Source organism: Scyliorhinus torazame, chromosome 9 (genome assembly GCF_047496885.1).
Source record: "Scyliorhinus torazame isolate Kashiwa2021f chromosome 9, sScyTor2.1, whole genome shotgun sequence".
NCBI lineage: Eukaryota > Metazoa > Chordata > Chondrichthyes > Carcharhiniformes > Scyliorhinidae > Scyliorhinus > Scyliorhinus torazame.
The window spans coordinates 166,745,584-166,765,639 of NC_092715.1; the positions used below are offsets into that span (position 1 = coordinate 166,745,584).

At 50.7% G+C, this 20,056-nt stretch overlaps 1 protein-coding gene across 3 annotated transcripts in view; it reads right to left on the reverse strand.

The window, feature by feature from the left end:
* Positions 1-2,536: 2,536 nt before the first annotated feature.
* The window catches only part of hsd17b3 (hydroxysteroid (17-beta) dehydrogenase 3), a 140,940-nt gene continuing 123,420 nt past the window's right edge, over positions 2,537-20,056 (reverse strand). For all 3 annotated transcript variants that reach the window (XM_072516742.1, XM_072516743.1, XM_072516741.1), the window contains 2 exons: positions 7,189-7,335; positions 2,537-7,057 (listed from right to left, as the gene is read on the reverse strand). In XM_072516742.1, coding sequence (XP_072372843.1) covers positions 6,962-7,057; positions 7,189-7,335 — 243 coding nt within the window. In that variant the 3' untranslated portion in view covers positions 2,537-6,961. The remainder of the gene's footprint in view (positions 7,058-7,188; positions 7,336-20,056) is intronic.

Genomic DNA, 20,056 nt, shown 5'->3' on the forward strand with positions numbered 1-20,056 from the left:
ATGCAGAAAAGGCCTTTGATCGGGTGGAGTGGAAGTATTTGTGGGATGTCCTGGGAAAGTTTGGGTTTGGGCAGGGATTTGTGGATTGGGTCCGGTTGCTCTATCAGGCACCGGTAGCGAATGTAAGGACAAACCGGGTCCGGTCAAAGTATTTTAGCCTGTGTCAGGGGACGAGACAGGGGTGTCCACTCTCCTCACTACTGTTTGCCCTGGCCATAGAGCCTTTGGCAATGGCACTGAGGACATCGAACATTTGGTGGGGGTTAGAGAGGGGGGGTTGAAACATAGGGTCTCGCTCTATACGGATGATTTGCTCCTTTACATAACAGACCCATTGCGGGGAATTGCAGGAATTATGGGGTACTGGATGAATTTGGTCGGTTCTCAGGTTACAAACTGAATATGGGCAAGAGTGAGGTCTTTGCGATCTAGGCAAGGGGGCAGGAGTGGAGACTGAGGGAGATGCCGTTCAAAGTGGTGGGAGGGAGTTTTAGGTACCTGAAGATTCAAGTGGCAAGGGAATAGGGTCAGCTTCATAAACTAAATTTGGGCAGGTTGATTGAGCAAATAAAAGGGGACTTCTTTGTCGGTGGGACGTGCGCCCGCTGACATTGGCGGGGGGCGGGGGGGGGGGGGGGGGGGGGGTTAGACTGTGTAAATGAGTCCTCCAGAGATTGCTGTTCATCTTTCAGTGTCTTCCAATCTTCATCCCCAAGGCATTTTTTAGGAAGATGAACGCTGCAATCTCGGGTTTTATATGGGCCGGGAAAACCTCGAGGGTGAAGAAGGTTATTCTTGAGCGGGGGCGCGGGGAGGGGGGCTTGGCCCTTCTAAACTTTATTAATTACTACTGGGCAGCTAATACATCGATGGTTAGGAAATGGGTAGTGGGGGAGGGGTCAGTGTGGGAGCGAGTGGAGGCAGCATCTTGCAAGGGCACGAGTCTGAAGGCTTCGTTAATGGCACCTCTGCCGTTCTCGCCGGCTCGGTACTCCACAAGCCCAGTGGTAGTGGCAGCCCTGAGTGTGGGGGCAACGGAGGCAGCATATGGGACTGGAGGGGGCATCGGTTTGCTCCGGGGGTGCTGGACAGGGGCTTCAGGAGGTGGCAGCGGGCAGGGATTAAGAGATTTGGGGATCTCTTCATTGAGGAGGGTTTCCCGAGCTTGGAGGAGCTAGAGGAGGAGTTTGAGTTGTCGGGAGAACGGGTTCCGGTACCTGCAGGTACGGGAATTTGTTCGGAGGCAGGTCCCGAGCTTCCCTCGCCTCCCACTAAGGGGGCTACAGGATAAGGTGATGTCAAAAGCATGGGTTTGGGAGGGGAGGGTCTCAGAAATATATAAGGAACTGATGGAGTGGGAAGGGGTTCCAATTGGGGAGGTGAAGAGGAAGTGGGAGGAAGAGCTGGGAGGAGAGTTGGAATTCGGGTTATGGGAGAAGGCCCTGAGGAGAGTCAATGCATCCTCATTGTGTGCCAGGCTTACCCTGATCCAGTTCAAGGTGGTCCACAGGGCTCATATAACTGTGGCCCGGATGAGTAGGTTTTTTGAGGAGGTGGAAGACCGGTCTGGGCGGTGTGGGGGAAAACATATGTTTTCGGCGTGTCCAAGGCTGAGGGGATTTTGGCAGGGATTCGCAGATGTCATGTCAGAGGTCATAGATTATCTTAGAATTTACAGTGCAGAAGGAGGCCATTCGGCCCATCGAGTCTGCACCAGCTCTTGGAAAGAGCACCCTGCCCAAGGTCCACACCTCCACCCTATCCCCATAACCCAATAACCCCACCCAACACTAAGGGCAATTTTGGACACTAAGGGCAATTTACCATGGCCAATCCACCTAACCTGCACATCTTTGGACTGTGGGAGGAAACCGGAGCACCCGGAGGAAACCCACGCACACACAGGGAGAATGTGCAGACTCCGCACAGACAGTGACCCAAGCCGGAATCGAACATGGAACCCTGGAGCTGTGAAGCAATTGTGCTATCCACAATGCTTCCGTGCTGCCTCAGGTCCTGGAAAGGAGGTTGACTCCAAGTCCAGAGATGGCAATATTTGGAGTATCGGAAGATCCAGGAGCCCAGGGGGGGCGGGGGGGGGGGGGGGGGGGGGGGGCTGACGTTTTGGCCTTTGCCTCCCTGGTGGCCCGGAGATGGATTTTGCTGGGATGGAGGGACTCGGAGCCTCCAAAGTCAGGGGTTTGGGTCAGTGACATGGCAGAGTTTCTTAGGCTGGAGATTATTAAGTTTGCCTGAAGGGGTTCACTACAGGGGTTCGCTCGAAGGTGGCAGCCGTTCAGCGACATCTTCAAGGAGCCATGATGTGGAGATGCCGCCGTTGAACTGGGGTGAGCACAGTAAGAAGTCTTACAACACCAGGTAAAGTCCAACAGGATTGTTTCAAATCACTAGCTTTCAGAGCACAGCTCCTTCCTCAGGTGAATGAAGAGGTGGTGATGGATCTCTGTGTCTATTCGGAACCCTGGATATCCATTATCCCTTCTCAGTTCCCAAATAACAGAGGTCAAGTCTGTGCTTTTTGGCAAATCCGCTTGTACTTTATTTGTCAGTTGTGCCACTGGTAAGCTTGTTTTCAATACAACATTTAGGAAGTTCCGACTAGCCCTTTAGCAAGCTAGTCAGATTAATTGTCTTTAGCGAATACAGTAGTTGAGTTTTCATTCAATTACAGATTGTGGTAATTCTTCAAATCATAATACACAGGATAACATAACTAAGTATTTAAACAAAAGAAAGATGGCGATTAGCAAGCAGCAAAGAAATAGGTTTCAGAAATATAGATAGGGTGATTCGGGAATGAGTTTTTCCATCCCGGTAAGTGATTCTTAAGGTTCGTACTATCTTAAAGTCTGGCCTTCTTTTTACTTCTGATTGGCTTTAACTAATTTATAATTCACTCAATTCGGCCAAACTGTCTGTCTATCAATTTAAGAGATATATGTATTTAAATATATTGGTGCCGATTTCCCATTCCATCGCTTGCCAATTGAATTAGAAAAACACAGTTTTTGTTAAGAAATTATCAGTCCTGGACTGGCTGTTACTATAGAAACGGGACTACTCGTACTGGACAGCCGCCCAGTTTTTACCGCACAATGGAGCCTTTTAGCTAGTTGACGTCACTGGCCTTGCAGTCTCAAGCAACTTGAAAACCTGAAACCTAAAAATTAAAGAGTATTATTTGGATTAACCCTCAGTGGATTCCCAGCTATTGTTGCACTGAAGTAAAGCTTAATATGATTATAGTTAATTATTCTTGATGAGTTCTCAATTAAATCTCTATCATCTTCCCTTACTCTCATGGTTATAGCTAATTAGAAAAGTCAATTTCTATCAGGTGGGTTCCAGAAACATATATATAGACAAAGTCAAAGGTGCATGTTCCGCACACATGAATATGGCCTCAACCGGGACCTTGGATTCATGTTGCATGACATTCATGCCCCGCCATCTGGCCTGGGCTTGTGAAATCCTACCAACTATCCTGGCTTGAGATAATTCATACCTCTTTAACCCATGATTATCCCTCTCTCCAGTTGCTCCATCTGGACCTGTAAAGACTTAATTACCTGCAAAGACTCGCATTCAAAGTTTCGTCTTGCATCTTTGGATTTGTCTATATATACGCTTCTGGAACCTACCTATTCATTCACCTGATGAAGGAGCTGTGCTCCGAAAGCTAGTGATTCGAAACAAACCTGTTGGACTTTAATCTGGTGTTGTAAGACTTCTCATTTATCTTCAAGGAGAATTGACCATCAGTGGGGGTGAAAGGGGGGGGATCGGGGAGGTGGATGGTAAAAGGGGAGGCATGGAAGTGACAAATAAAGGCAGTGAATCTAATGTATGGGTAGTTAGGGTTTAGGGCTGGGCGGAGTTGGGTATGTTATGTGGGGTTTTTGTGTGTGTTGGATCTCTCTGTTGCTAAAATGTTAAAATTATAAATGCCTCAATAAAATATTTTCTGGGGAAAAAAAATCTTTATTGTCACAAGTAGGCTTACATTAACACTGCAATGAAGTTACTGTGAAAATCCCCGAGGCTCCACATTCCGGCACCTGTTCGGTACACAGAGGGAGAATTCAGAACGTCCAATTCACCTAACAAGCACGTCTTTTGGGACATGTGGGAAGAAACCGGAGCACCCGGAGGAAACCCACGCAAACATGGGGAGAACGTGCAGACTCCGCATAGACAGTGGCCCAAGCCGGGAATCGAACCTGGGACACTTGCGCTGTGAAGCAACAGTGCTAACCTCTGTGCTACCGTGCTGCCCATTGGTCATTGCCTGGCACTTATGTGACTTATGCATGATACTTGCCACTTATCAGCTGAAGCCTGAATGTTATCTAAGCCTTGTTGCTTACAGGCAGGGATTGTTTCATTATCTGAGGAGTTACAAATATTGTGCAACCTTCAGCAAACATCTCCATTCCTGACATTGTAATGGAGGGAAGCTCAGGTGAGATGGGGTAGAATGGGTCAAATGTGAGGAGGGGTGGAATGAGATGATGTGAGGAGGGGTAGAATGGGTCGAATGTGAGGGTTCGAATGAGATGAATGCGAATATGTTGAACGTGAGGAGCAGCCGACTGTGAGGAGGTTTAGAATGAGATGAATGTGAGGGGTAGAATGGGTCAAATGTGAGGAGGGTTAGAATGGGTCAAATGTGAGGAGGGTTAGAATGGAAGGTGTGAGGAGAGTGAAAATGAGGCATCAACATGGGGCCCATCCCAACAGTAGAGCACCTTTCTGTTCCACTAGTGATGCCTCTATCCTGTGAAATAGAATCCCTCCCACAACATTTCTTCAGTCACAAATTCATAATCCTGATCTGCTTAACCCAACATCAATTTGCACATGGCTTGGGTAATAACACATAGATTATAACTCTTGAGGTCTGGTTCTTTCATTTAGTTCTTTGGTCCTGGTAATCTTCAAACAACACCTTCGGCCCCCTCTTTTCTATGTTTTTGGTCCTAACAGAGAGGGCAACAACGGAATTCTCCCCATCTTTATATGCTTTCAAGCTGGTCCAAGATCTCCCTCACCCTGGTACCAGGTACGCAACATACCATGTGTAACTCTCAATCCTTTTCACAAAGGATACAATCTGTACCCCAATTATTGAATTCCCTACCAGTCCCACATTATGTTTCCTCTCCCACAATGAAATGAAAATCACTTATTGCCACCATGAAGGCTTCAAATGAAGTTACTGTGAAATGCCCCTAGTCACAATATTCCGGCACCTGTTCAGGGAGGCTGGTACGGGAATCGAACCATGCAGCTGGCCTGCCTGCTTTAAAAGCCAGTGATTTAGCCCTGTGCTAAACCAGCCCCTTTGCCTATTCCCCCACAACCCCTGTCCTTGGACAGCTTCCTGCTCCAAAGAGCAATGATCCAGAATCTGACTGTCCTGCCGGTTGTCTTTATGCTTATCCTCACAGGTAGCAAGTACATTGTGCCTGTTGAATAAGATCAGTTTCTGCAGATCCTTGCTCTCCAACTCATCAGAGTTCCCCTTACTCTTCAATTTCCATCTCTGGATTTGTGGCTTAAGTTGAAATCACACTGTGCACCATGCCTGCTGCTGCACATGCGTGCTGATACCCAAAGTTCTAATCTAATAAGGTGGCTGCATTACATTGGCACAGAGAGGCGTGCTGAAGTATCTTGAAGTGTTTTCCACTTGCTATTGCATTACCCCACTCATCCGCTAGTGTCCATGCATGCCGCTTGGGGTAATTATCAGGTCTATGCTTCAATGGTCTAATTATGTCTTTGGAAGCTTGAAGAAATTTACAGTAAGCTTGCTAATCTTTTTTAATCAGACAAATAGACATCGAAATAAAAGCAAAATACCGCGGATGCTGCAGATCAGAAATAAAAACAGAACGTGACGGAAAGACTGTGAAGAGAAAAACAGAGTTAACGTTTCATGTCCAATGTGACTCTTCTTTGGAACTGAAGAGAGGCAGAAATGTATCATAGAATCATAGAATTTACAATGCAGAAGGAGGCCATTCAGCCCACGAGTCTGCACCGGCCCTTGGAAAGAGAACCCTACTCAAGCCCACGCCTCCACCCTAACCCCGTAACCCAATAACCCCACTTAACCTTTTTGGACACTCAGGGCAATTTAGCATGGCCAATCCACCTAACCCGCACATTTTTGGTCTGTGGGAGGAAATCGGAGCACCCGGAGGAAACCCACGCAGCCACAGGGAGAACATCCAGACTCCGCACAGACAGTGACCCAAGCCGGGAATTGAACCTGGGACCCTGGAGCTGTGAATCAACTGTGCTAACCACTGTGCTACCGTGCTGGGTTCTATGCTGTTGTAAAAGGGATGATGTTATCAGGGGAGCAAAATAGGTCAGGGATAGTTTTGAGGGTGGGGGAGATTATATTACAAAGATGTCATGAAAAATAGTGGGAATAAGGGCGGCAAGGTGTGCAGTGGTTAGCACTGCTGCCTCATGGCGCCGAGGAACCAGGTTTAATCCTGGTCCCGGGTCATTGCCTGTGTGGAGTTTGCACATTCTCCCCAGGTCTGCATGGCTCACCCCCACAGAGTTAAAGATATGCAGGTTAGGTGGGTTGGCCATGCGAAATTGCCTCTTAATTGGAAAGAATTATAAATAAAAAAATTTAAAAGATAATGGCAATGGTAGTAGTAAAGGAATAAAGCATTGGTCCAGAGTTGTTGGTGTTAATAGCAGAATAAAGGTCAGCACTGTCTGAAAACAAAATGCGCAAACAAGATAGATTGGTACTAGGAGGAAAAAGTACAGAATGCAGAACATATATTGTATGAAAATACATTAAATATTGTTTAGCAAAGTTATAATCTGAATACAGTAGTAACAGAAATGTGGACTATTAAACACAATGAAATAGATGAAGATAATGCTCCTCTCAGTGTGACTTGTTGCTCTAACTTCGGGCACAATTCTGCACATGGTCCGCCATTTTATCCAGGAATGCATCAGTGTAAGTAATCCAGTGTGGGATTTTGCCATAAACATAGGCCTAAAATATAGAAAACCTGATTAAAAAGATGCTCTGATAAATTAAGTGTAATTTACTGTTACACACTTTTAATGAATACAGTTCACATTCCATCACCATCACCAAGAAGCATTTTCACTGCAAGTAATTACCAATATCTCATGGGCCAGAGAGCCATGGCATCGGTCTCCAAGTAGAACACAATCCAATGAGCTCCTCACATAATCTTCCGCTGACTTTGCAATTATCCCAGGCTTAACACGTGACATTTGAGAAGCAACGGAATAGGGCATTGAACACTGTAAATAAGCAAAAAAAAGTAATTTCTGTAAGATCCCGCACAGGATACAAAGGGGTGGGAATGCTGATCTTCCTTGTGCTCCTTGTAGAGTACGAGCTCCCCCACTGGGGTGGCAATTAGCCAATGTATGAAAGATCAGCCAGTAAGGCACTAACCAGAATAGGAGCTCAGTAGGGATCTACCGGGCAGTGTACATATTATTTATGCAAATAAAACTTTGTTCTTTCTTTACTCGATGTGGACTCCCTGTGTCCTTATTAAAATTTCCATGCATAGAACTGCTAGTAAATAATTGAAAAGATTTTAGTCCAGAATCATGTAAATGCGCATAAGATTGAAAACACTTGTGAGTTCAAACTGGTTCACATCAGAAAACAGGCATGTAGGGAAAGATCCCTGCACCTGAATATGTAGGCACGTGGCACACCCGATATGGGGCTTCAAAACCCTCAATAGTCTCTCAAGACAGCTCACTGGCCTTGAAGAGCAGCTATTTGAATGCTACCAGCAGACCTCACTTAAGTGGGAACCAGAAGGCGCCCAGACCAGAGGTGACTGGAAGGTGAGGATAGTGATGCAATCAGGGAGGTTGGCAACTGGAAGTACGCAGTTCTGGTTTGGAAGGGGGGAGCAAGAATGGGTGCCGCCATTGGCCGACTGCTTTATCGGTGGAGCCACTTCTGCTCCTGCTGGCTCTATGTTCAGGTGAATATTTTTAAGAAACATGTTTTTGGCGACCAGAAGAGGTCCTTGTGGGCTGCAGATTGAGCTTTTTCTTTCTGAATGCAGTTGGTGCCAGCACTGTCTGCCACAAAGAGAAGTGGTCATGTTGACTGGCCTCCCCATGACTACCAATGCCATGTTTCTTGTATCCCTGCCCTTAGCCAACAGCGATGATGGAACCCATATTTGTGTAAATGGCCAACAAGATATTCCAGTACATCAATAACCCTGCCCAGGATTCATATGGAGCCAGTTGAAGAGGTCAACAGGATCCACTCCTCATGATTGGAGGGTCAATACCTATAGCATGGGGGGGAGGGGGGGGAGTGTAGTCTAAGGCCAACAGGATTACAGCGCAGAAGAAAACTGGACTGCAGGGAGTATTCCCATTGCAAAGGAGGGAAGAGGAGGGTGGAGTAGGTTTGGGGTGGGTGACAGAGGGAGTTGAGCCAAAATAAAGCCATGGGGGCAAGATGTAGAAACAGGGTAGAGAAGGTGTAGAAGCTGGAAAGAAGAGATGGGAAAAGTAAAACCTGTTTCAAGCCTCAGTAGGAAAGAGTAGAAGGTAGAGGTAGAGAGGGCAGTGTAAAGAGAAATGTAGAAATGTGGGTATTGCAAGTGGCTGCACGCAAGTTAAAGGCCTAGAGAGGGGAGAATAGAATAATGCTGAAGGATAGAGCACTGACAGTCCAGAGCAAGGAAGGATAGAGCGGGAAGGATGCAACAGCTCAACAAAGGGAGATTCTAACAAATAATAATCCTTATTGTCACAAGTAGGCTCACATTAACATGCAATGAAGTTACTGTGAAAAGCCCTATGGGCTGGATTCACCGTTTTTGAGGCTAAGCGCCGGCGTGGGAACTGAGGGCCGTGTTTCTCCAAAATCTCTCATGTTTTGACACCGGCGTCAAAACCGGCGCGAGCGACTCCGCGTCAATGGGCCTCCAGGCCCAGGCATTCACCCCTTCCTAGGAGGCTAGTACTGCGCCCGAGTGCTGTCCGCTGCTCTGGCGCTCAAACTCCGGCGTGCCACGGCTGGCGCGGGTCCCCCTACAGGAGCCCAGCGCGGAGGAACATAGGCCCCCCACCGGAATTAGCAAGCCACCGTGCAGGCCCCCTCCCGGAGACGGATCCCCCTGCCCACCCCCCACCCCCCACACCCCCACCCCCCCCACACCCCCCCACTCCCAGCCGGACGGCACCCGCAGCCAGAACTCCGACGTCCCGCCGGGTAGGACCATACGTAACCCCCGCCGGCGGGACTCGGCTGAACTCGACGGGCAGTCGGCCCATCGAGAATTGCCGGGGAGGGGCACTTTCAACGGCCCCCGACCGCAGCAGCGGCAACCCCGTGGGCGCGATTGCCATCGATTCTCCGGTCACCGGAGAATCGGCGGCCTGGCGTCGGAGCGGTGTGGTGCGATTCCCGCGCCCCTCCAGAGAATCCCGGCCGAGATGTCGGAAACCAATCTGATTTCTGAACTAATTCATAATCATCTGCCATTTCTGCTGCTAATCTCGCAGTTTTAACCCTCTGTTCTTCCACATGAGTTCTCACTGCATCAGGAATTGAATTTTTAAACTCCTCCAAAAGCATAATTTCTCTGAGAGCTTCATACGTTTGGTCTATTTTCAAAACCCTTATCCACCTATCAAAATTACTCTGTTTGAGCCTTTCAAACTCCATGTATGTTTGACCAAATTCTTTCCTTAAATTTCTAAACCTTTGTCTGTAAGCTTCAGGCACTAGCTCATATGCACTTAAGATGGGTTTCTTCACCTCCTCATACGTTCCAGATACCTCCTCCGGTAGTGATGCAAATACTTCACTAGCTCTACCTACCAGCTTTGTTTGAATCAGTAACACCCACATGTCCTGTGGCCATTTCATTTGTTTAGCTACCTTCTCAAATGAAATGAAAAAGGCTTCCACTTTCTTCTCGTCAAACCTTGGCAATGCTTGGACATATTTAAATAGATTCCCACCAAGCCTTCGACTATGACGCTCTTTCTCACTATCCTCATCACTATCATCCAACTGTACGTTTCTCTTTACGTCTGCCAATTTTAACTGATTGTCATGTTTCATGGCCATTTTCTGAAGTTCAAACTCCCTCTCTTTATCTTTTTCACTGATCTGTATCTCCCTTTCTTTTTCTTTTTGCTCTGCTAGGACTATTCTTTCTTTTCTCCTTTCTTCTCTCTCCTTTTCTTTTTCCGCTCTCTCTCTTTCTCTTTCTTTTTCCTCTCTCTCTCTTTCTCTTTCTTTTTCCTCTCTCTCTCTTTCTCTTTCTTTTTCCTCTCTCTCTCTTTCATATGCCGGCCGCTTTAATTCTTTCTCATGTTCCATTTGTTTAATTTGCAACTGAATTTTTGCCATTTCCAATGAGTCAAACTCTATCTCAGGCAACTTTCAATGCTTTAATTTGTCAGGTAATCTTAAGTGCAATGTTCTTGCCAAATCTAACAGTCTGCTTTTCGTTTCTGTCCGTAAAGTACTACGTGTGACATTCTCCACCCCCAAAAACTTCTGAGTCTCTGAAAGAGCCATTGTTCACTTAAACTAAAATACCACACCGGAAAAGCAACAATCCTTCACTGTCTTTAAGTTCACAAAAGCCAATCCAATAGATAGACTTTTATCCCCTTCGAGCCCCCAATTGTTATGGGCGAGGCGTTTTCAGAACCCCAAAATGTATCATGGAGTTCAACCAACCTCTCCCTTTAATGGATTTGTTGCTTTTCCTAGCACACGGCTTGTCCCCTAGGTGTGGGATTACAATTATGGACACGTGGGTTTTTAAACACAAAACTCAACTTAACATCTTAAATAAACATTGGATCTCTTAACACCCCTCACTTCAAAGATAACTCAGAAACTATTGCAACAGTAAATAACTCCTTAAAATGTTCCTTCAAACTTCCAAGAGACTTAACACCTTTAAACAAAATCACATCAGGTTAAAGGCTTTACAATTATAAGTTTAAATCACCCAAATGATCCAGAGAGTCTTTCATGGCAGAGATCCAGCTCACTGCAAACACAGACACTCCCAAGCTCTTTTCAAACTGCAAAACTAAAACTGCAAAATGGCTGACCTGACCTCAGCTCCACCCACTCTCTGACATCACTGTTTTCTTAAAGGTACATTGCTTGAACATCCATGTCTCAAAGGTACTCTCACATGACACGCCCTATCCCGAGGTACATGTGCCAGCGCACAGGTAGACCGACTCCGGACCCTGCACGACAGCCTTTGTCACCCAGGGGTCACACAGTTGTACCACTTCATTAAGGCACAAAATTTGCCCTACTCCGTCGAGGAATTAAGGACAATCACCAGGGACTCACAGGTCTGTGCGGAGTGCAAGCCGCACTTCTATTGGCCGGACCGCGCACGCCTGGTGAAGACCTCCCGCCCCTTTGAGTGCCTCAGCATGGACTTGAAAGGCCCCTCCCCTCCACCAATCGTCACACATATTTCCTCAGTGTGATCGCCGAATACTCCCGGTTCCCCTTCGCCATCCCTTGCCCCGACATGACATCCGCCACCATCATTAAAGCCCTCAATTCGATCTTCACTCTGTTCGTTTTCCCTGCCTACATCCACAGTGACAGGGGATCCTCATTCATGAGTGATGAGCTGCGTCAGTTCCTGCTCAGCAGGGGTATTGCCTCCAGCAGAACGACAAGCTATAACACCCGGGGAAACGGACAGGTAGAAAGGGAGAATGGGACGGTATGGTGGGCCGACCAGATGGCCCTACGGTCCAGAAATCTCCCGGCCTCCCGCTGCCAAGAGGTCCTCCCTGATGCACTGCATTCCATTCGCTTGTTACTCTGCACTGCCACTAACAGTACACCGCATGATCGTCTTTTTGCCTTCCCCAGGAAGTCCACATCCGGGGTGTCGCTCCCGACTTGGCTCACAGCTCCGGGAACCGTGCTTCTCCATAAACATGTGTGACTCCACAAGGCGGACCCGTTGGTGGAGAGGGTATACTTGCTCCATGCAAACCCCCAGTACGCCTACGTGGAGTTCCCCGACGGCCGCCAGGATACTGTCTCCCTCAGGGACCTGGCACCAGCAGGTTCCACCCCCACACCACCACTGTCGCCCCCGGCGCCACCCTCCCTCCCCTGTCGCTCACAACACCACCCCCCCAGGACCGTCCGTCCTCCCCCTGCCCATGCCCGTCGATGATGAGGATTTGGGCATGCTCCCGGAGTCACCTTCGACCAGGTCAGCACCAACATCGCCGTCACCGCTTTGTCGCTCTCAAAGGCCCCAGACCGGCTGAACCTCTGACCGGTCCATCGGACGGCAAGAGAAATTTGTTTTGCTCTGTAAATATTAAAATCATGATTGAATATAGTTATCCACCACCCCTGCCAGATCAATTTTAACAGGGGGTGAATGTGGTAAACCACTGTTGTACTTATATTAGAGGATGTATGGTAGAACCTGCACTACAGGTTCGCCTGTGGCCCTGCCTGCTGGCTCCGCCTAGGAAGCGGGGTACAAATATGCGTGTCCTCCAGCTCGCAGCCATTTCGCCAGCTGCTGTGGGAGGCCACACAGCTGGGGCGAAATTCTCCGGTATCGGCGCGATTGTCGCCGACCGGTGCCAAAAACGGTGCAAATCAGTTGGGCATCGCGCCGCCCCAAAGGTGCGGAATCCTCCGCATCTTGGGGGGCCCAGCCCTAACCTTGAGGGGCTAGGCCCACGCCGGACTGATTTCCGCCCCGCCAGCTGGCGCGGAATTGACATTGCCGGGTGGCGCATGTGCGGGAGCGTTAGCGGCCGCTCACAGCATCCCCGCGCATGCGCTGTGGAGGGAGTCTCTTCCGCCTCCGCCATGGTGGAGACCGTGGCGAAGGTGGAAGGAAAAGAGTGCCCCCACGGCACAGGCCCGCCCGCGGATTGGTGGGCCCCGATCGCAGGCCAGGCCGTCATGGGGGCACCCCCCGGGGCCAGGTCGCCCCGCGCCCCCCCCCCCCAGGACCCCGGAGCCCGCCCGCGCCGCCTTGTCCCGCCGGTAAGGTAGGTGGTTTAATCCACGCTGGCGGGACAGGCATCCTAGCAGCGGGACTTCGGCCCATCCGGGCCGGAGAATCGCGGGGGGGGGGGGCCCGCCAACCGGCGCAGCGCAATTCCCGCCCCCGCCGAATCCCCGGTGCCGGAGAATTCGGCAACCGGCGGGGGCGGGATTCAAGCCAGCCCCCGGCGATTCTCCGACCCGGCGGGGGGTCGGAGAATCTCGCCCCTGATACCAATAAAGCCTCAGTTTAGATTCAACTTTCATCTTTGGTCAAATTGATCATGCCTCAATTAGTGTCACAAGTAGGCTTACATTAAGTTGCTGTGAAAATCCCCTAGTCGCCACACTCCGGCGCTTGTTCAGGTACACTGAAGGAGAATTCAGAATGTCCAATTCACCTGACAAGCATGTCTTTCTGGACTTATGGGATGAAACAGGAGGACTTGGAGGAAACTCATGCAGACACGGGGTGAATGTGCAGACTCCGCACAGACAGTGGCCCAAGCAAGATCCCTGGCACTGTGAAGCAACAGTGGTAACCATTGTGCTACCATGCCACTAATGACCTCACAGGAGCATCAAGGGTGAGTAGATCTCTTTAGCTTACAATACTCCTTTTTGTAAAATAAATTTAAGTGCCCAATTCTTTTTTTCCAAATCAGGGGCAATTTAATGTGGCCAATTCACCTATCCTGCACATCTTTAGGTTGGTGGGGTGAGAGCCACGCAGACACGGGGAGAATGTGCAAATTTCCTATGGAATGTGCAAACTCTACACCTGGGATTGAACCCCGGTCCCTGGCGCCATGAGGCAGCAGTACTAGCCACTGCGCCACCTGCCACCCTGTTTAGAATAGTCCTTTAACCCACTCCACACCTCTCGCAATAATTCTCTCCCCTGCAACTTTCAATCACAAGGACACACTGCAACATCCCGTTCTAACTCAAAGCGTATTGCCTCTTCCTGTCCACTCTTCACACCAGATACTAAAACTCTTTGCTTCTACATACCATATTGCCCAACTACTAACTCGTCCCAGCACTCCTCACGTTGCACACCCTTTTCCTTTTACATTCACAACCCACACACACTCACTCTATCATGAATTATTTGCACAAGGACCACACATCTCCACTGGCAGCCACTCACGAACCACCGCCACCCCTCTCCACAGAACGGGACCAGATACAATCTGGAGAAGAATAAGATGGAAGAAAGAGATCATTGCTGTCACTCAAGATGGCTGAGGTAGAGCAAACATCGGGAAAGAACGAGGCTGCTGCTTTATCTCAGCAGCATGTTTGCAGAATTACTTATAACCATTCATCCAGCAGCAAGCTTCACATCAACAAATTCTATTACGAACATATACAATGTCAAGACTACCACTTGCCAATGTCCACTATTTATCGGCCATTCTAATTCTTGTCCTTTGCTCTTTCTTGTGCATCCTACCTGGCAGCAGGAGACTCCTGCATTACAAGATACCACAAAAAACAAGGAGCAATCTTATGGCTGCCGCATCATTCATCCCATCCCCCCAGGCACCGGCTCACAAATTGGTACTCCGCAAAAGCAAGCGCCAAATGCGTCCATAATGATACAGAGAAGGCTGACGGTGAACGTAGTATAGAAGTATTTACACGAGTCTGCATAACGCAGCATCTCAGTCCCAGTGCAATCCTAGCTGGGAGGGCTTATCTCACCAGGCCCTGACCTGGGCCTACTTTTAACCTCTGCTCATACCAAGCCCCAGTGGTAGACTGGGGAGTTTGTATTCCACGAGAGTACAGGAGTCAGTTTCCACCCTCTTATGGTATCATCTCACTCACTGCTCTACAGCGGAGAGTGTGGTCAATTCCAGTGATGCTGCAGCCAGACAATTAAATCACTTCAGAAATTCCGGCACTGATTTGAGCTAAATTCTGACTTATCACCAGCTCAAGATGTATTGAGGCCCTTAACAACAATTTGCTGTCTTGCAATCCTAACCCACTGCAATCCAGGTGAACAGCCCAGGAGATTGTAACAGGTACAATTTCTGAAATGAAAAATATGAAAACAATAAAAGCCAAGTGGCTGGATTCTCCGTTCCTGCCATGAAGTGTTGGTGCCGGGACAGGATTCGTGCACTTCCACGGCAGCAAACTGGCGGCGCACCTGGACCAATTCAGAGACTGCCAAGGGGCTAGCACCAGCGCCACGAGCATCACAATCGATTCCAATGAGAAACGGATTCACCGGATTCGTGATTGACACTCAGAAGGCTGACAAGCTGCAGCTGCATACACACACTTCACTCCCCACACACACCATCTCAGCCAACAAGATGGCAGCAAGACGCGTGGCTCCAGATTTCACAGATGCCGAGCTGGAGACCTCCTGGACACATGGAGGAGAGGCGGGCCATCCTGTACCCCAGCCCAGGAAGGAGGCTCCCAGCCGGCGCCGGTCACCGTGCCTGGCCACAGGTGGCAGAGATGGTGAGTGCCACCAGTAACACCATCTGGACAGGCCTACAGTGCAGGATAAAACTGCATGATCTCCTCAGGGCAGCCAGGGTGAGTGGGCAGCACTGTGCCCCCGGTACCAAACCCAGTTCCACAAACCCATGACACCCCCCCTCCCCTCACCAGGAGGGTGGCCGAACCCCTAACCTGCACCAGATGCCAGCTGCCATAGCCACTGAGGCCACCAGCAACCCACCCCCTGGGCTGCACGCGTCGGATTGTCTATCATACCCAGGAGAAGGCCGCCTATAACTGCTGAGAGTGGGAGAAAGCTGGACGGGGACCGCCGGACCTGCAGCTCCTCTGTGGCAGAGCAGCGGGCCCTGGATGTGATTTGAGGCCCTGAGGAAAGAAAAGTCACCAGGGTGGTGGTCGGCCACAGACGAGGAAGTGAGACCCTGCTTAGTTGCAGTTCCTCGTGACATGTGTGTCAACCCCCCCCCACATCATCACCCTCACCCCACCCTCACTTCCAAACCACCCTCAGCCCCACCCTCACTCCCACACAACCCTCACCCCCACCCTCACCCCACTTCCCCGGCCCATGATCTAATCATGTGACTTGTCTTGTGTCTTGCAGAACCTTCTGGTGATGGGGCGGGTCCATTTGGTGTCTCCCGTCCCCAGGGCACAACCTGAGCACCCCCCCCGTGAGCCAACCAGCGACGAGGACACCGATACAGAGGGGAGTCATCGACCCGAAACCCAGGACACCCCGGAGCTCGAGTCCGGGGATGACACTGATTTCCCGTCATAGCTGTCTCCAATACCCTTCACCTTCCCAGAGACACTCATCTCGGTTGGGCACTTTAGTAAAGAGGCTGCTGGGACACCCTCTGGTGCGCACCACACAGCTGATCCAATACATCAGGTGGAGGTAAGAACTCCCAAGGGTACGGACGGTGGGAAGGTGGGCCGATCCCAGGGACTAGCTTCGTCCAAATGGGTTTCAGGCTTCTGGAACTGACAGTCCCATCTATAGTGTAGATGCAGTTGCAGAGCCAGGGACTACATGAGGGGTTGTTGGCGAGGATCAAGCACCTGCAGTTACAGTTGGAGGAGTCCAGGCCTGCGCAGGAGCAGGTGTCGACAATGCGTGCCACACCAGCCAACACTGCACGAGTGGTGTCCGCGGTGGAGGCATTGGGGCCGATGGTTTGAGCTATGAATCAGCATGTCCCAGGCCTGGGGCATTCTGTGCGGGTGCTGGCCGAGGCCCAGGACAGGGTTGCCAACTCACAGACGACCATGTGCTAGAGCCACCTGGGAATCGCAGCGATGCTCCTGAGCGTGGCCCAGTCACAACAGGCCATGACTGGGAACGGCGGCGGCATTGCCCAGGTGCTGGCCGACGTGGCGCAGGCATAGGGGGAGCTGGGTCAGTCCCAGAGAGAGATTGTGCAGTCTCTGGCTGATGTGATACAAACCCAAAAAGTGCCCAACCGAGGTGAGAGTCTCTGGGATGGTGGAGGGTGTAGGGGATAGCTGTGATGGGAAATCCCTGTCATCCTCCGACGTGAGCTCCAGGGTTTCCTGTACCTCGGGCAGAGGGCTGGTGTCCAAGCTGCTCCCATCGATGCCGCTGCTCGGCTCACAGGGGTGGGGGGTCTCCGGCTGTGGCACTGGCTGGGGGTGGGGGACACCTGATGGACCCGCCCCATCCGCAGCAGGTCCTGTAAGACACAAAACAAGCCGCATGATTAGATTAGTGGGGGAGGCGTGGTGTAGGGGTGAGTGTGATGTGGGGGTGGTTGACACAATGGCATGGGGAACCAAACTATGCGGAGTCCCACTCAGCGACCTCCCTTTCCTCCGGGCCGCTAACCACGTCCAGGGCCCTCTGCTCTGCCATGGTGAGGGGCCGCAGGTCCGGCGGTCTCCCTCCTGTCTTCTCCCACTCCCGAAGGTTGTGTGCGGCGTTCTCCCAGAGGAGTGGGGGAACAGAAAATAACAGGACTGATGCATGCAGCCTAGGGGGTGGGTAGTTGGTGGCCTCTGTGAACAGGGCACCCCGCCCATGGCACCAGTATAGGTGCCAGCATGTTGTGCAGGGTAGGGGTTCGACTGCCTTCCGAGTTGGGGGGATAGGGTTACGGGCGTGTGGGACGGGGTTAGTGCCAGGGCCACAATGCTGCCTATTCAACCTGGCCCCGCTGAGGAGGTTGAGCAGTTTTTTGTGGCACTGCTGGACGGTCCGGACTACCTTGCCCACGGCGCTGACCATTTCTTCCACCTGCGCCCAGGCATGGCAATCGACGGTGGTTGGCAGCCTCCTACCTCAGTACAGGGTCACCCTCCACGGTGTCCAAGAGGGTGTCGAGCTCTGCATCCGCGAAGCTTGGTGCCGCTCTCCTTGCTGCCATCTTGTTGGCTGGGATGGTATGTGTGGGAGTGAAGCTGCAGCTTGTCAGCCTCCTGAGTTTGAATCGCGAAACTGGCGAATCCGGCATTCTCATTAGAATCGATTGTGTTCCATGTGCCGCCGGTGCTAGCCCCTTAACAGTAGCAGAGTCGGACCAGGTGTCATGTGAGGTACCCTCAATAATGACGCTTAGAGATTAAACTGTAAAGAAGGCTTTATTAGACTAATAACTATGCCAGAGCTAGAGACGAGAGCTGACTGTTGCAGAGACCATGAGGCAGGCCTTTATGTATGGTTCCCAGATGGGCGGAGCCAGAGGCGGAGTCCCCAGGGTTCCAAGCCCGGTCTTAAAGGGGACATCACCTTACATGATGATAAGGCAGTAACCGTTCATCACATCATGAAAGTCCACGAATTCTTGAATGGTGTTGGCATCAACACTTAGGGTTGGATTCTCCGATCGGCAATGCAAAAAATTGTGTTCGGCGATCGGCCGGAGAATGCGTTTTTACGCTGAAATCGGGGGAGGAGCTGTTTTTTCAATACCCCGCCCCCTCAAAAGCAGCATACTCGAGAAGTACGCCGCACGCCATCGGGACGGCCTCAGGGTGTCACCTGAGGCCCTCCCCCGATGGGCCGAGTCCCCGATGGCGTGGGGCGCGTGTCCTCACAACTTTCAGGGACCTCGCGTGGCGGCTGGGGGGACTGGTGTGGGGTGGTCTGAGGGTGGCATTGTTTGGCAGGCAGGGTCCGCGTGCGGTCGGCGCCATGTAGCACGACGCGGCCGCTGCAGTTCGGTGCCGTACACGTGCGCGGTCACGGACCTGGCCATCCGCAGGTAAAGCCAGGGGCATTACGTGGCGCGGTGCTGGTCCCCCACCAGGCGGAGGATCAGCGCAGGGGCGGCGCCGACTTTTTGGTCGTAAGACCAGAAGGACCCTGCGGACATAGCTGCAGAATCGGAGAATTAAGCCAATGTCCCAGGAATGGAGAATCAAGCCCAATGTCTTAAAAGTTCTTGTGCTGTAATTCACCATGTGAGTAGGTAAGGTTATTAGCCATAGCCCACGAGGAAGAATTGACATCTCTCTCTTGTACAAAGAGACAAGTGAATAAACAGTTTGAGGGGAACCACTTAACATTAGGTATGGGGCAAGCCATCAGCCAAGGTGGAAGCGAGACCCCGGAGGTAGACTTCCTGGGGAAGCGAAACAATCGGTTGTGAGGGGTCTCATTCGTGGCCGTGCAGAGGAGTGACCTAATGGAGTGTAGGGCATCGGGTAGGACCTCCTGCCAGCGGGTGGTTGGGAGATTTCTCGACCGCAGGGCCAGAAGGACAGCCTTCCACACGGTCGCGTTCTCCCTCTCCACCTGCCCGTTTCCCCGCGGGTTATAACTGGTCGTTCTGCTGGAGGCGATGCCTTTGCTGAGCAGATACTGACGCAGTTCATCGCTGATGAACGATGTACCCCGGTCGCTGTGGATATAAGCGGGGTAACCAAACAGGGTGAAGATGCTGTGCAGTGCCTTAATCACCGTGGCTGAGGTCATGTCAGAGGCTGAGGATGCAGAGCTGGGCTGAGAAGTGGAAGATGGAGTTTAACCCTGAAAAGTGTGAGGTTGTCCATTTTGGAAGGACAAATATGAATGCGGAATACAGGGTTAACGGTAGAGTTCTTGGCAATGTGGAGGAGCAGAGAGATCTTGGGGTCTATGTTCATACATCTTTGAAAGTTGCCACTCAAGTGGATAGAGCTGTGAAGAAGGCCTATGATGTGCTAGCGTTCATTAACAGAGGGACTGAATTTAAGAGCTGTGAGGTGATGATGCAGCTGTACAAAACTTTGGTAAGGCCACATTTGGAGTACTGTGTACAGTTCTGGTCGCCTCATTTTAGGAAGGATGTGGAAGCTTTGGAAAAGGTGCAAAGAAGATTTACCAGGATGTTGCCTGGAATGGAGAGTAGGTCTTACGAGGAAAGGTTGAGGGTGCTAGGCCTTTTCTCATTAGAACGGAGAAGGATGAGGGGCGACTTGATAGAGGTTTATAAGATGATCAGGGGAATAGATAGAGTAGAC